Raw genomic sequence first — 13516 nt, forward strand, 5'->3', positions numbered from 1 at the left:
ACACACTTTCTGAACTTCAGAAATTGCCACATTTTAACAAGCTCATTCATATATGTCACAATAACATTACTTTTAGTCAACATATATATTATCATGCTGTCAACTGTTCTTCAAGTGCCATAGAAGGAAAGCATGCACAGGCTACAGAATACCAAACAACCTCCCCAACCAGCATCTGCCTTCAGCTAACAATGAGTAGGATATCATTTATTCCAATTTATTCCCAAAACCACAAAAACTCACCTCTTCTTTGTTGGTTCTGTTGCGTTCTTTCCAAGGATTTCCCTATTACAAAGTTAAAACAACTACAGTAAATAACACTGAGTTGACAGTAAGGAATTTAGTCTAATTTCAGATTGTTGAGTCAGGGACACGTTGTGAAAGCACCAATAACCCAGTTATAAAACTGCCAAGGCCTTGCCATTGGCCTTGCCATGGCGAGCACAGGCTGACACACGTGCCCCTCACTGCTCACCCTCGTGCAGTGTAGCTCAAAAATTCTTGGTTGTGCTGACAGCTGTGGCAGCGGGACTCTTTTTGCTAACAGGATTTTCAGGGGTTATTAGATTATTTAATGAAACTGATGTTGATATGAAAAACACTGGTAAGAAAGCAGGATGAAGTGACCTGAAACTAGGCTGACTTGATTGTTTTGCTTAACATACATATTCTGATAAGGACTATCATGCATTTGCCATGTGTACGCAGAAGCTAATGAGGATTAATGTAAAGGTAGTGCAGTGCTGCTGCTAAATAATAATCATAATTATATCAGAAGGGCACCCTTCTACACACCAACAGAGAGAGAGAACCACCATCCATCAAGCTACTTTCTCCCACTGAAAAATAAAGCACCTGGACCATGACTAGCTCAATTCAGGCATATCAACAAGAAAGTTACAATTTACTAAGTTTTGCTATCCAATACAAAATGTACACTCATTAGCAGAGATTTATAGCATCCTTGCCTTTGTCTTCTGCAGTTACTTTGATCCCATGAAACAGCTCTTTTTGTAACAGTGTTAACTGATTTCAAAGTACATGAAAAAAGTTATCTACAATGGAGAGAACCAGGTGCCCCTCTAGATAATGAACATGGTATGGGAATGAATCTTACTCATAAGCTTGATATCAACTTTCCAAATCAGTGTTATGGAAAACAAACAGTATGTGGGGTTTTTTTTATATATATATAAAATAGATATGTATATAATATGTATACATTATGTATTTTATATATGTATATAATATACATGTTTTTATATTTTTTAATATATATGTTATGTCCCTTTGTAAAATGGGAATCACAGCATGAGTGATGACAAAGCTAAAACCACTAACATTTGCTACATGAACTGCTAGGAAAAGATAAGTATAAATTTGAAAGCAGAGACCATGTCTATGTTTAAGATGTTTAAACTTAATGGATTTGAAGTTCTACTAATACTTTCATTGTTTAAGTAGCAAAACAAAGATCCAGAATTTCACTTGTGATCACATTGTCAGTGGTACCTAAATTGCAAGTCATAACATGCCAAAAATCAGATCAATCCGCTCACTTGTGGATTTCAGATTATTCTGAATTAAACTATTACAACCCTTAAAATACAGATTTGTTCTTCCATTTACCGTATTTTCTGGTCAAAACAGATCACATGACCACAGAGTTGCTTATTAAGAACTAAATCAATGGTTACAAGACACAATCCAAGGTATCTGCTGCAGCCTGTGTTTGAAGCCTTAGATCAGTAATTTTGCAGAACAGTATAGCACAATCTATAACACCAAACACAGCAATACATGTCTTTCCCTCCTTAGTTAGAAGGCTGACTCATACCTTTAAAACATGAATAAATTATTTTTCTCTTTCTCAGTTCCAGTGTTTGGGAGACTACAAATCTAATTTTTAAAAGGAGCCTTTAAGAAACATATGCTTAAGATTTTATTAAGCCCATTATAAAAAGAAATACTGGTGGGGGCTGAGGAGGAAAAAGGAGATGAAGAGAGGTTATACATTTGAGATAGAGTTTTATTATTATTATTTACAAACTGAGTTATAGAAATCAATACAAGTGACATACACAAAGCACAGTTTTCTGCATGGCATTTTACAAATTCAAGACAGAATAGCCTTAATTACTTTAAATTATTATGCTTTGTATCTTAAACAGTTTTCTGATTAGACAGTACTTCATAGATAAATGTAGAACTGAAACAAGGTTTTGAGAATAATGAAATGAAGAAGTGAGTAAACGCGCTTTGAATTTTCATGTTGAGTAACATGGGAGAAAACCAAAGAGGGCTAGTACTGCATTAGGCTGCTGCTGTCGGTTAAAGGGAAAAAAAATACATAAGATTATTACCTCATTATTTTCTGTTCTTCCTCCATCTGTTCTCTGACCTGTTGCAATTCTTTGATCAGTTCAACATCCGTGCCATTCACCCAGGTGTATACCACATCAATCGGCATAGGTAAACAAAGCCTATATAATTCAAATTAGTTACATGAACTGTTTAATATTACAAGTGTTTGTGGCATCCTATGATAGCAATTTCTGTCTAACAACAGAAATACTTGGTGTCTGGGCTGCAAACAAGACAAAGCAAAGAGCTTCTCTTAAGACATAAAACCAAAAGGGACATAAAGTGGCTATAACAGTTCAGTAACTAAATGAAGTCTGAACTTTATGCTTTAAATTTCACTGACATTAACCTATAACCCCACTCCTTCAAACCCATAAAATATTCCTCAAATCAGTACCAGCATCCAGGCACATCCTTAATTCACCAACTACATTAGACAGGACAGCACAAAGTATAAAGACTTAAATCATACTTGCTGTTATTTAATTGCACAGAGCCAATAAGATGTCAGCAGGACCAGGTCTCTATCCTAGGAATGCCTCTTACATATTAATAACAGGGCATTTCATAAACGAACAACGTAAGTAAGTGTACACGAATTCAGACCCTAGACACAGCAGTCAAATTCATTCTTGACACAATTCAATACCCTGGAGCTGTTTCTGGACAGTTACAGATTTCCCAGCATGTGCAAAGAAAGGGGTTCGGGTACCTTTTTTCTATTTGTTTACGATAATCTCCTCTCCAAGGCCCACAGCTTTGTTTCAGCAGGTACTCCAGGCTGCTGCCATAGGTGAACCTCTCAGTCCCAGACAGCAGGAGGATGCCCCAACTATTATTTTCAAAAGTTCCAGTGTCAAGCTATTCAACTTCCTAAACTGTAGATGGCCTAGCAAACATTGAGCACTCCTCTAACGCTAAGATCCACGGGGTCACACAATGAGGATTCCAAGGAAAGGTGTTCCCTCCCCACCCACTGCATCCTTCAAAAAGCTTTCAAAGAGAGACAGAGCTTATAGGCGAGTATCTCCTCCACGTTCCCTTGCACAGTATGACATGCAGACAACTTCCACCCAGCTTCATTTTCTACTGGCTGAGACTCAATAACAAGCACAAAATTTGGTAAAAGGGCAGCCAGTAGCTGGTCACAGCACAATAGACAGGAACATTTGTACTCAATTCATCACTGTTCCTAACTGAGCTATGACACTTAGAGGATAACGGTGGGTCAGTCTGAACACCTAAGAAGCAGCACTGCCTTCCCCAGCAGCACCACCCAGAAAGTCTCTCACCTCTGACATGAAACACACTGCAGGAGGCTACCCTCTCAACTGGCAAAGTCAATTTACTGAATACATCTACCCTTCTAATCAGTTATTTCACCTCTTTCTTAGGAGGTGACACTAGCTTCTGGTTCATTAACAGGTGCAACTCAAGGCATGTTTTGAACTAAAAAGTCCTGCACAGGAGTAGAAATTCAATGGCAGGAGCTCTTCCAGCTTTTCTACATTTGTTGTGATCAGTTAAATTATTGGATTGACAGTCCCTTGAATGCTACAGCTAGGACAAGAGTGTTTTAGGTGGAAGCACCTGACTCAAGTCAGCTGATTTCAAAAATGCCCAACCCTCAGTCTTCTGAGCAAAGTGCAGAGTTTATTTACCCAGGCTTCACTGAAGAACATAAAATGTCAAAAAAAAAAGCCTCAACTCCAACTCTTTCTAGGGTATGAGGCAATTTTGACTTCTGTGAAGCCTCTCCCCAATTTATCATTTGCTAAAAGTGTGTTTCTATGCAACAGCACATATAACTATGTAATACGCTACACTTAATTTTTAGCATTGAAATGATGTCACATACAGCCAAATGCTAATAAACTCCACAAAGGAAAGGTGGTTTTGGTCAGATGCAGGTATGTCAACTCTGAATTAACTCTGGCATGGCAAGCTCATTCTTCTTTACCAGTGGCAATAGAGACTCGTAGAAAAGGCTATTGAAGCAAGTGAACTGTTTGCAGATCCACTAATCTAATTGCTTAAACTTTATCCAAATACTCTGATAAATTTTCTTAATGCATTTTTACAGCATACATTGTTTAGGAAAGTAGTGGTTATCAAACATAATAATAAAAAACAGATATCATACACAAATTAATTTGTTGCTCCCAATTAGGATCAGTAACACTGTTAAGATTTTACCTTTTTGGTCGTTGCCAAAGCTTTCTGGTTGATTTCATGGCTTCTTAAAAAGTACTGAGAGTTTACATTTTGAAAAGCATGTAGTGGCATTTTGCTTTAAAATTAAAAAGGAACAGGAGAGCCACTTCTGCATTATCCTTCTCAAACACTATTTTTAATATGCAAAGTCTTTTGCAAATTGTTCAAGGTCAGAAAAGATCAAAAACTTTCTCCCTCAAATTCTGTAGCTGCATTTCTCCTTCATGTGGATTTATGCATTTGGTCTTCATCACAAATACCAGTCTGGCAAACAGATTAAGCCCAAGATGAGCTGCCTAAATGGGAATTATGTAACATCTTTCTACAGAAAATCATCAGTTTTCCTATTTGTTACTGATTTTAATATCAGCAAACATGGACTTTGGAAACTTCCTTGAAGACTCCCACGCAATTAACAAGGCTTGTTTTGGATACTCCTTTACATTTTCCTTTTGCAAAAACACACCCATTTTTTTACTTGCAAACCTAAAAACATCAATAGGATCCTGCTTGAAGACAAAGCCAGAGCCACCAGCTCTCCCAGACAGGACAGGAGACCTGTCACATGCTGCCTCTTCTATGCACCTGCCGGGAAGCATTTTCCGTACCCGTGACGTTTGTTTACATATGAGAACCATGCTCACAGCGGAGACTGCAGCTAGAAGACAAAGCCTCATTGTCTCAGTGTCCACCGTTGCTGAAGGAGTACAGCAGCCTCTGGATCTCTCCCAGGCTACCAGACGGTGATCTCCAACCTTGCTGAGCCTCTTTATGAATAAGCATAAGTCTATTATGCCCTTAAGCTCCCCACTGTAAACCTCCCAGCCCTCCTGCCTGTTACATCTCTGTAATTACCCACCAACGGCAACTCAGCTGTTCCATTGCTACTCCCGCTCCAGCACCTCTTGGCTCCCTAATTTGTGTCTCTTTTCCTCCTCCAGCCTCACTCTGCTCAACAATTAATGGCTCCCCAACCACTGATGGCTCTCACTTGCTGTACCATACTGAAATCAGTCTGTACATTTTAAAAGCTGAGGATTGTTCCTTCACATTTTGTTTCCATACATATTTTGGAGTTTTAAATATGACTTGGCCATGTCCTGGAACAGCAAAATTACACTTCAGTACTTGCCAAAATGCAGAATTTCCTGGTGGAGAGTAATAAAATACAGTTCTCGTCCAAGACACTCATGCATGCAACTCCCATTATTTAGTTTCCTTCTCTCCCTTTTTATTTTCATATCAAAACTAACTAAATCTTCAAAAATGGGTTTGGGTGAGGTGGCTTGGTAAAAAGCCCTGGAATTTCTACTCCACTGTCTCAAGCTGTGTAAGAGTCTGGGCAATGTAAGTAGGAAGTTTAGCGGCTGACATGACTACCTGGAAAGTGCAACAGCTGGGATGCCACAGGACATGCGACAGGAGGGAAAAGCAAACCAAAGTAATTGCTAAACTTCAAGGCAAAACAAGAAGTCTTCCTTGGTGTGGCAGAGAACATCATTCAATAGGTGTAACTAATGATGCTAGCAACATCACTGTTCTTATGTTACTCAGGAAGAAGAGCTTTTTGAGTTTATAATCATAAGGAGCTTGCCCACATGCACAAATTTGTCTACATTTTACACTGAGGTTTTCCTTATAAAAGTTTATAACAAAACTGTTTGACAAGAACAGAGATGTTTTCCTGCAAAGCTCCTAGAAGATAACACCACTTTAATTCAGTGGAAGGTCCATTAATATTTCCTAAAGGCCATGCAGCTTTTACTTTCCACCAAGCAGTGGATCTGCTTAATTTCCAAACCAACAAGCTTCCTGTTCTCCAATTCTGAATATTTTTCTCTAACACTAAAATAAGAACTGATTAAAATTAATGGATAAGCTAGGATCAAAACTGGAAGTCCACAATCCTCACTTTATGTAAAAACCATGTGACACCCTACATGTTGCTTTGATACCAGCCTTAAAAACTCCATCAAACCACCGATACAGTACATACTGCAGGATGGGGTCCATTATTGCATTCATGAAGTTTGATAACAAAAACAAATCAAACTCCTGACAAGGGACTTCTAAAAGTTAACAGATGCCTAAAATTATGTCTCCGCAAAGACTTTTTGTTGGTATGAATTTTTACGGGAAGCTGGTATCTGCACACAAATACCACAACAAACCTCCCTGTCACGCCTGACATAAGAGTATTAAAGGCGTATGGGTGAACTGGAATAACTTAAGCACCCATCATGAAAACCTTCAGCTTTTGCTCAGGCAGCCAATAGTTCCTCCCCAGGCACTGGATGTTTTGCTCACAATTCACAGAAATCAACACTAGCTAAGGAGTGCTTTACACAACCAAAATGAAGTAAGAAAACACACTGCAGAAATGGGAACAGACTATACCTACATCACAACAGTAAGATTTGCGATTTTGTTTTGGACAAACCCAACCATTTTATAAAAGCACTGTACTTAATTATCACGAAGTCAGGCATTTTAGTACTGACAGGAACAAACTACCATGCTTTCACTTCAGTACTGCAGAAACTTGTAACCATTAAGCTAATCACCCATATGAGCTGTATCACTCTGCTTTCATCTGTCATCCTTTCGAAAATGGGGGTGGGGGATAAGAGATGAGAGTATAAAAGTGCATAGGATTCACTGACACCATGCAATGTACTTTTACAGAGTTATCTCGCACCAGCTAAAGCATGACAAACCGATCTGATCATTTCTGCTGTCCCGTGATTCAACAAACCTCAGGGTAGATTAAGCATCTGCTTTCAGGGTTTTTTTTTTTTTCCAGTCAAGTGTATCAACACTTAGGAGTCAGATGATATCTCCTTAGTAGCTTCTTCCACCTACCAATTCATAGTCCACTGACTTCCTGACCAACAGACCCCACAACTATTCAGACACAAACGATGAAGCCACAAGAAGTCATGCAGCAGTTAACACAACTGAAACAAATGACCCATATGACTTGGTTTCCAACTTGCTGTGAGTGACTTCTCCCATGCAGTCAGCTTTAAAAAGCTTCCTCTTACTAGCTTTGTGACTTCTCTACTAAATAATGTCCCTCATGAGATGTCACAGAAAACGTAAAGTAAAAGAAAAAAAAACTTTTCAAAACATTGAAAGTTGGAATTTTAAGTGCATAGGAACAGTACTTATATTTTCCTATCTTAATATGGAAAACATGTCATGTCCTCCCTTTATTGTTAACTTTATCATCATTTTGATGTTTCATTAGAAACTGGATGAATTAAATGCATTTAAAATGTAAACTCTGTTATATGACTAGAGCTTCCAAATGCCAAACATCTTCCAAGCTGGGATATTAAGCACTAACTCACAATTTTAAAACCACTAAGTTTAAAATTTGCTGCAGATTTAGAGCCCATATAATAAGGTCCTACTCAACAGTATGTTACTTCATCTAAAATATTTGATTTAAATATTTGAAAATTCATTGAACAGTAAAATGTGCAATACTGTCAACTGCAAGTAAAGCTCACCGATTCTGAAATGATTTGCCAGCAACGTTGTCTCTGTATGAATCAAACATAACATGATACTGGTCTCTACTCCACTCCAAGACAACCTGTAAAGAAAAAAATAAAACAAAAAAAACACTTGATGTCACCATCTTCTAAAATTAGACACTTAAATTTCTCCTTTTGAAATGTTTAATCACAATCAATTTCATTCAAATTGATCTATGCATTAATGCACAACTGACCAGACCTTAATCCAAACTAAGTTATTATACTGAGCCAGCAATCAGACCCAGAACTTAAAAGCACACTTGATTTAAACAAACTTTGCTTTTTCTCTGCGAGAAAAGATTTCATGTTTTACAGATGTGCTTTTTAAGCTACTATTCATCTAGGTTACCTCCCCTTTGTCTCTTAGCCTTTAAAAATTCAGGAATGTTTTCCCAAAACAGAGACCTAAAACAAATATACCTCAATGCAAGCAGGACACCCCCATCCCCCTTGCATAGTTTTGCTCGTCTTCCTTTCTATTCTCATACAGGACACATTGAAGTATACACACCTCTGCAATCTGAGCTTTGCAAACAAACAGCCAGGCCAGGAGATATCAAATTATGCAAATTGACCTGGCCACAAACTTAAAACACAATAGCTCTTTCCCAATACAGGTGACATCTTACTTTGGAGCCAGACTAACCCAACAGCAAAATATTTCTGCAGGCTGCAGCCTCTCTTCCATCCCCCTGCACTTCTGCCACCCCCCTTTAGCTTGACAGAAGTTCACCCAACCCTGCGGTAAGCCAAGTCACAGAGCTAAACCAACAGAAAGATGAACCTTCAAAAACCAGAGCACTTGATCTTCCTCTACTTGGTTGTTGGAGCAGACAAGAACACAGGTGGGAACACACAGCTGAAGGCAGGGTCGTCTTCCCCACCTTCGTCCAGCCATCAAGGTTGCTTAACTAAAACGTCAAGCTGCACCTCACTTAAATGCCCTTTGCCAGCCATCTCCATTCCCAGGCATTTTCATAAATTAGCTATATGGGAAACCAATCACAAGCCAATTCTTACTTCAGAAAGCTGCAACTTTACATTCTGTTTCCATTCTTAAATGTACATACATACACACACAAAACAAAGGCACATAGTTATGTTTCTATTACCAACAAAGTATCTGACATCGCGGTTCTAAACAGAAAAAAAACCCACCAGACTTTTCAATACTAAAAATGCTTAATATACTTTAATACGGCAAAAAAGCATAAGTAATTTGAGATAATAATAATATAAAACATTTAGGTTCTACTCCAAGATAATGCTATGATATCTTTTACACTTGCTATGATACCTTTTACAGTGAAAGTCCAACCTTAAAAACTACAGTAGCATCTTGTGCTGCTTTAGAGATGAAGGCATAGTAGCTTATTTTACCTGGATAAGTACGTATTTATATGTACCGGAGAGCAAAAAAAAAAAAAAAATACCAGGATAGGACAGTACTTACTTTACACTACTCTTCCTAGATTTAAATTTTACTATTGCTTATTTCTTGTATTATGGGAACTATGAAATATACCATTTCTCTAAGATAGCATTCAAAACCATAACATAAAGACTACCGCTCGCCCTTCTAAGAGGATACACATCTCTGTACCCTCATGCCCACTAAAGCAAATTAAAGCCTTCTAGAGAGCAGGGAGAGCAGGGAAGCCCCATCATGTGGCTGGGTGACAAGCACACACACACACACGATTCCTGCCAAAGTTGCAAACGGTCTCTTTGTAACCAAGATCACATCTGTACAAGCTCATTTGCCTTACACAAAGGACACATGATTTCCCAGGTGAGCATAAAATCTCTTCCCTTAAATACCAAAGTCAGGAACTGCCTTAAAAATACATTATTACACTTTTTCATGCGCAAGTCATTACGTCCTTCTGCCAAATACACTAGTTTAATACAGCACACACTGAAAGATATCCACGCAGAAACATTTGCTACTACTGATAATGATGAATTGACACACACTGATCTGCTTCTAGAAGAAATACAGAGGTATTTTAATAAAAATGTAATTTATTATATGAATAATATGGCTCTCCAGAACAAAACCGTTAACCGTTCGAGCCTTTGCTTTTTACCTTTGTGCAACTATAACCAAAAAGACCCAGGACAGATCTCTTTAGAAACACATTTAGGAAAAAAGTTAAGCTCTTCCCACCTGATACATTTTTTTTCCTGTAACTGTTTCCTCCTGCCGCATTATTTGTGTTGCAATAATGCCTGGAGGCCGCTTTGCTTCAACTTTACTTACTGACATCATAAAACCACTAAGGGAACAACATTAAAAAAACAGGGGAAGGACACCCTCTATTAGGAGACACTGTATCAGACAGGTGATAACAGTGGCTCTGGCACGTTCCAGTTATAAAACATTTTACAAAGCTGAGTGACCTACGGAAGGATGGCCAAGAAGGGTTCACAACCAAACTGTCCTAAAAGTTAAAGCTCATCTTACGACTAGGTTACAGCATTGGCTTAGACCTGGCTACCCTGTATGTTTTTGCAGAAATGTTCCTGAATCATGCTTAATGCACTTTTATTTCATTGAGCTCAAGTTTTTTCTTGAAATGAAGTTCATTTTCAGCTTGAGGCTGTGAGGACATCATTACCAATCTCAAATTATTAGCCCTAGCCATCCATTTTTATGCCACCATTAATATTGATATTAGCATAAATCTAAGCAAGCAGATCTAATTTAGCCTACTAGGACAAAAAAGCTGGCTCTGAGGGTGGGGGAAAAGCAGAACTGCAAACGCTGCTCAGACACCAGGGTCTGATAAGCTTTGCCTCACACTGCTTTTTATTGCTTGACAGTTCCCCGCAGATTGTTAAAAATGGTTGAGCCGATAATTACTAGAAAGATTTCTTGGTTTCATTTTCAAAACAGTCATATATTTTTATTAGTTGCTGCCCTGCGGACTCTGTAGTGAAGAAGTGTTTTCCATTCCCACTACAATTGTCAGAAGAGGTCTAACAGTGTTCATTCTCACAAGCCTAGTCTCTCCTAAATCCTTAAACTACCACTGTTTACCGAAACACACAACTTTAAATCATAAAAGTAAAAAGCAAAATGCATGCAAACATCTCTTACCAAGCTCATTTACCATCAATGTAAAAATGCAAAAATAAGTTTTAAAAGTGTTTTCTATATTTCTGTATGGTCATTCCATAAAGGGTGGGGGTATTGTTGGTGTTTTGGTTGGTTTGTTTTTAAAAAAACATTGCTGGTCACTTTTCCTTTTTCTTAACATATAATTTTGAAAATTTACTCCTACATGAATCTGCCAGTTCTTTGCTCACTGTCTAAATAGTACCTAAGCTTTCCAAATAGCTCTAAAAGGGCTGGAAGTAGCAAACTAAGAATTGGTAGGAAAATAATTCTGAGCAGTGATTTTGACTGATTCTCAGCAAAATCAGCCATAACTTGGACAACTACTGAAGTGTTTTAAAAAACCTTCAAAGTTCTAAGAAATCCTAAAGTTGGGTTTAAGTCCCCATTCTGAAGAAAGGCAAAACCATACTCAAAGTTTCACAGCACCAACAGGTACACACCAATCCAAGTTGATAATCATGTACAAACAGGTGCCTAAGAGTACTACACAATTAATTAATTCGCTGACGGCTTTCAAGTGTTTCAGGAACTTGTGAACCCTGCAAGACAGCAGGGATGAAGTATTTTATGCAAAGAAGATGTACAGATACATAAAATAAAGCTCTGATTGTGCTACACTCAAGAGTTTCAGATAATACTCTATATGGCTCTTCATTTTTTTCTGTATCTGAAAGAGCCCATCAAAATAAAACAGGGAAGGAAAAAAAAAAGAGGAGGAAATAAAAAAAGAAGAACAATTTAGGAATCAGGAAATTCCAGTCTGTTTGCATTTAGCACTGCCATCCTTTTACACTGACAAAAATACTTTCTTTAATTCCCTGAATAGTTACTATATTCTCAAACACTACACTGGAGCAGGATTGGGTTTTTTCCCCTCCAGATTCTTTCACTGATGACTTCCAAAATAGATAGGGTAATATGAAATAAAGTTTTAAAATATACTATACATCTGTATAAAATCATATATAGAAAAAGTAGAAGTTATGTTGCATCATTTACAAAATAGCAGGCAAACTGAGTAATAAGCAGCAAGCAATGTAATACAGACTGCTGAGCTGCAGGCAGCTTGGAGAGAGGCTACGTTTAACTCCTTAAACTCCAGAAGGGCGAAAGATTCTGTCACTGGCGGTTTCCATTTGAAGGTTACATCCAGCACAGGCTTTAAAAGAGTCAAATAAAACAAAAATACAGCAGTAATAAATCACCTGATAAGGGAAGCGGAAAAAATTGCACAAGACAACACCAGCTCCTGGAGCACACAGATTTGTCTCAGCTTCTCCTCTGCCCGGGCCCGCCAAGACCGTCAGAAGCCACCTAACAACCCCCTGGGGGGCACTTCACGCTCGCGTCACACCCGGCGTTTGCGGGAGCGCGGCGTTACTCCCCACGGGCGCACCTGACGCGCCAGCCGCGCCAACAAGTGCGAAGAAGGTCGCCTGACGAGAGGGAGCCGCCACACAGCTGCTTTCCACGACGCGAGAGACAAAGCCCCTGTAGCCACGGCAGGCTGGTGGCCAGCACCACTCATCACACCGAAAACACGGCACACGGGGCTGCTTCGTGGCGCTTCCCAGCCGCGATGGTTAACGTCCCAGAACAAAAAGGGAGCGTAAAGCGCGTTTTCTCCCTTAAGTGCTAAAAATACATACGTAGAGTCAGCACGCACGTCCAAGCTGCCCGCTGAAGGAACTCGCCGCTCACAGGACGCGACAACTACCCGGCTCCCGAAAGGAAAAAGAAAGCCCCAAACCAAAACGCACCCGCGCCCTCCGTGCCGTGCAGGCGCGGGACTGCGCCGGGCGCCGCCTGCGCGGCCGCCTCTGCCCGCCGGCACCGCTCGGCACGGCACGGCTCGGCTCCGCACGGCACAGGCCAGGGCCGCCCGGAGGAATGGAGGGGAAAGGGGGGGGGGGACAGCCACGCCACGCCGGCGCGGCGCCGTACTGACCTCCCCGAACTGCAGGGCGGAGACGATCATGAGGACGAGGCCCCCGAGGCAGAGGCAGGGCCCATACCTGTGCGACAGGCAGGTATAGGTCTGGCGCTGCAGGAGCTTTAGCAGCATGGCCCGCCGGCGGCCGCCGCTACCGCCGCCTCGCCCGGCGCGGCCCGGCCCGGCGCGGCCCGCCTCACCGCGCTGCCGTGCGCCGGGGCGGGCGGGCGGATCCCGCCGCCCCCAGCGCCCGCCCCGCTTCCGGCAGCGCCGCGGCGCCACCTAGCGGCAGCGGGTGGCGGCCCCGGGGCGGGGCGGGGCGGTGCTGGATGCCCC

General features: G+C 40.4%; 1 protein-coding gene across 2 annotated transcripts in view; it reads right to left on the reverse strand.

Annotated features, from left to right (window-relative positions):
* Positions 1-13312, reverse strand: part of GNPTAB (N-acetylglucosamine-1-phosphate transferase subunits alpha and beta) — a 47150-nt gene extending 33838 nt beyond the window's left edge. The window contains exons 1-4 of one of the 2 annotated variants that reach the window (XM_050910716.1): positions 13196-13312; positions 8094-8179; positions 2364-2483; positions 244-285 (exon numbers count right to left, since the gene is read on the reverse strand). In XM_050910716.1, coding sequence (XP_050766673.1) covers positions 244-285; positions 2364-2483; positions 8094-8179; positions 13196-13312 — 365 coding nt within the window. The remainder of the gene's footprint in view (positions 1-243; positions 286-2363; positions 2484-8093; positions 8180-13195) is intronic. The other variant, XM_050910725.1, reaches the window with a different exon arrangement.
* Positions 13313-13516: the final 204 nt, after the last annotated feature.

The sequence above is a fragment of the Gymnogyps californianus genome, chromosome 1 (genome assembly GCF_018139145.2).
Source record: "Gymnogyps californianus isolate 813 chromosome 1, ASM1813914v2, whole genome shotgun sequence".
Classification (NCBI taxonomy): Eukaryota; Metazoa; Chordata; class Aves; order Accipitriformes; family Cathartidae; genus Gymnogyps; species Gymnogyps californianus.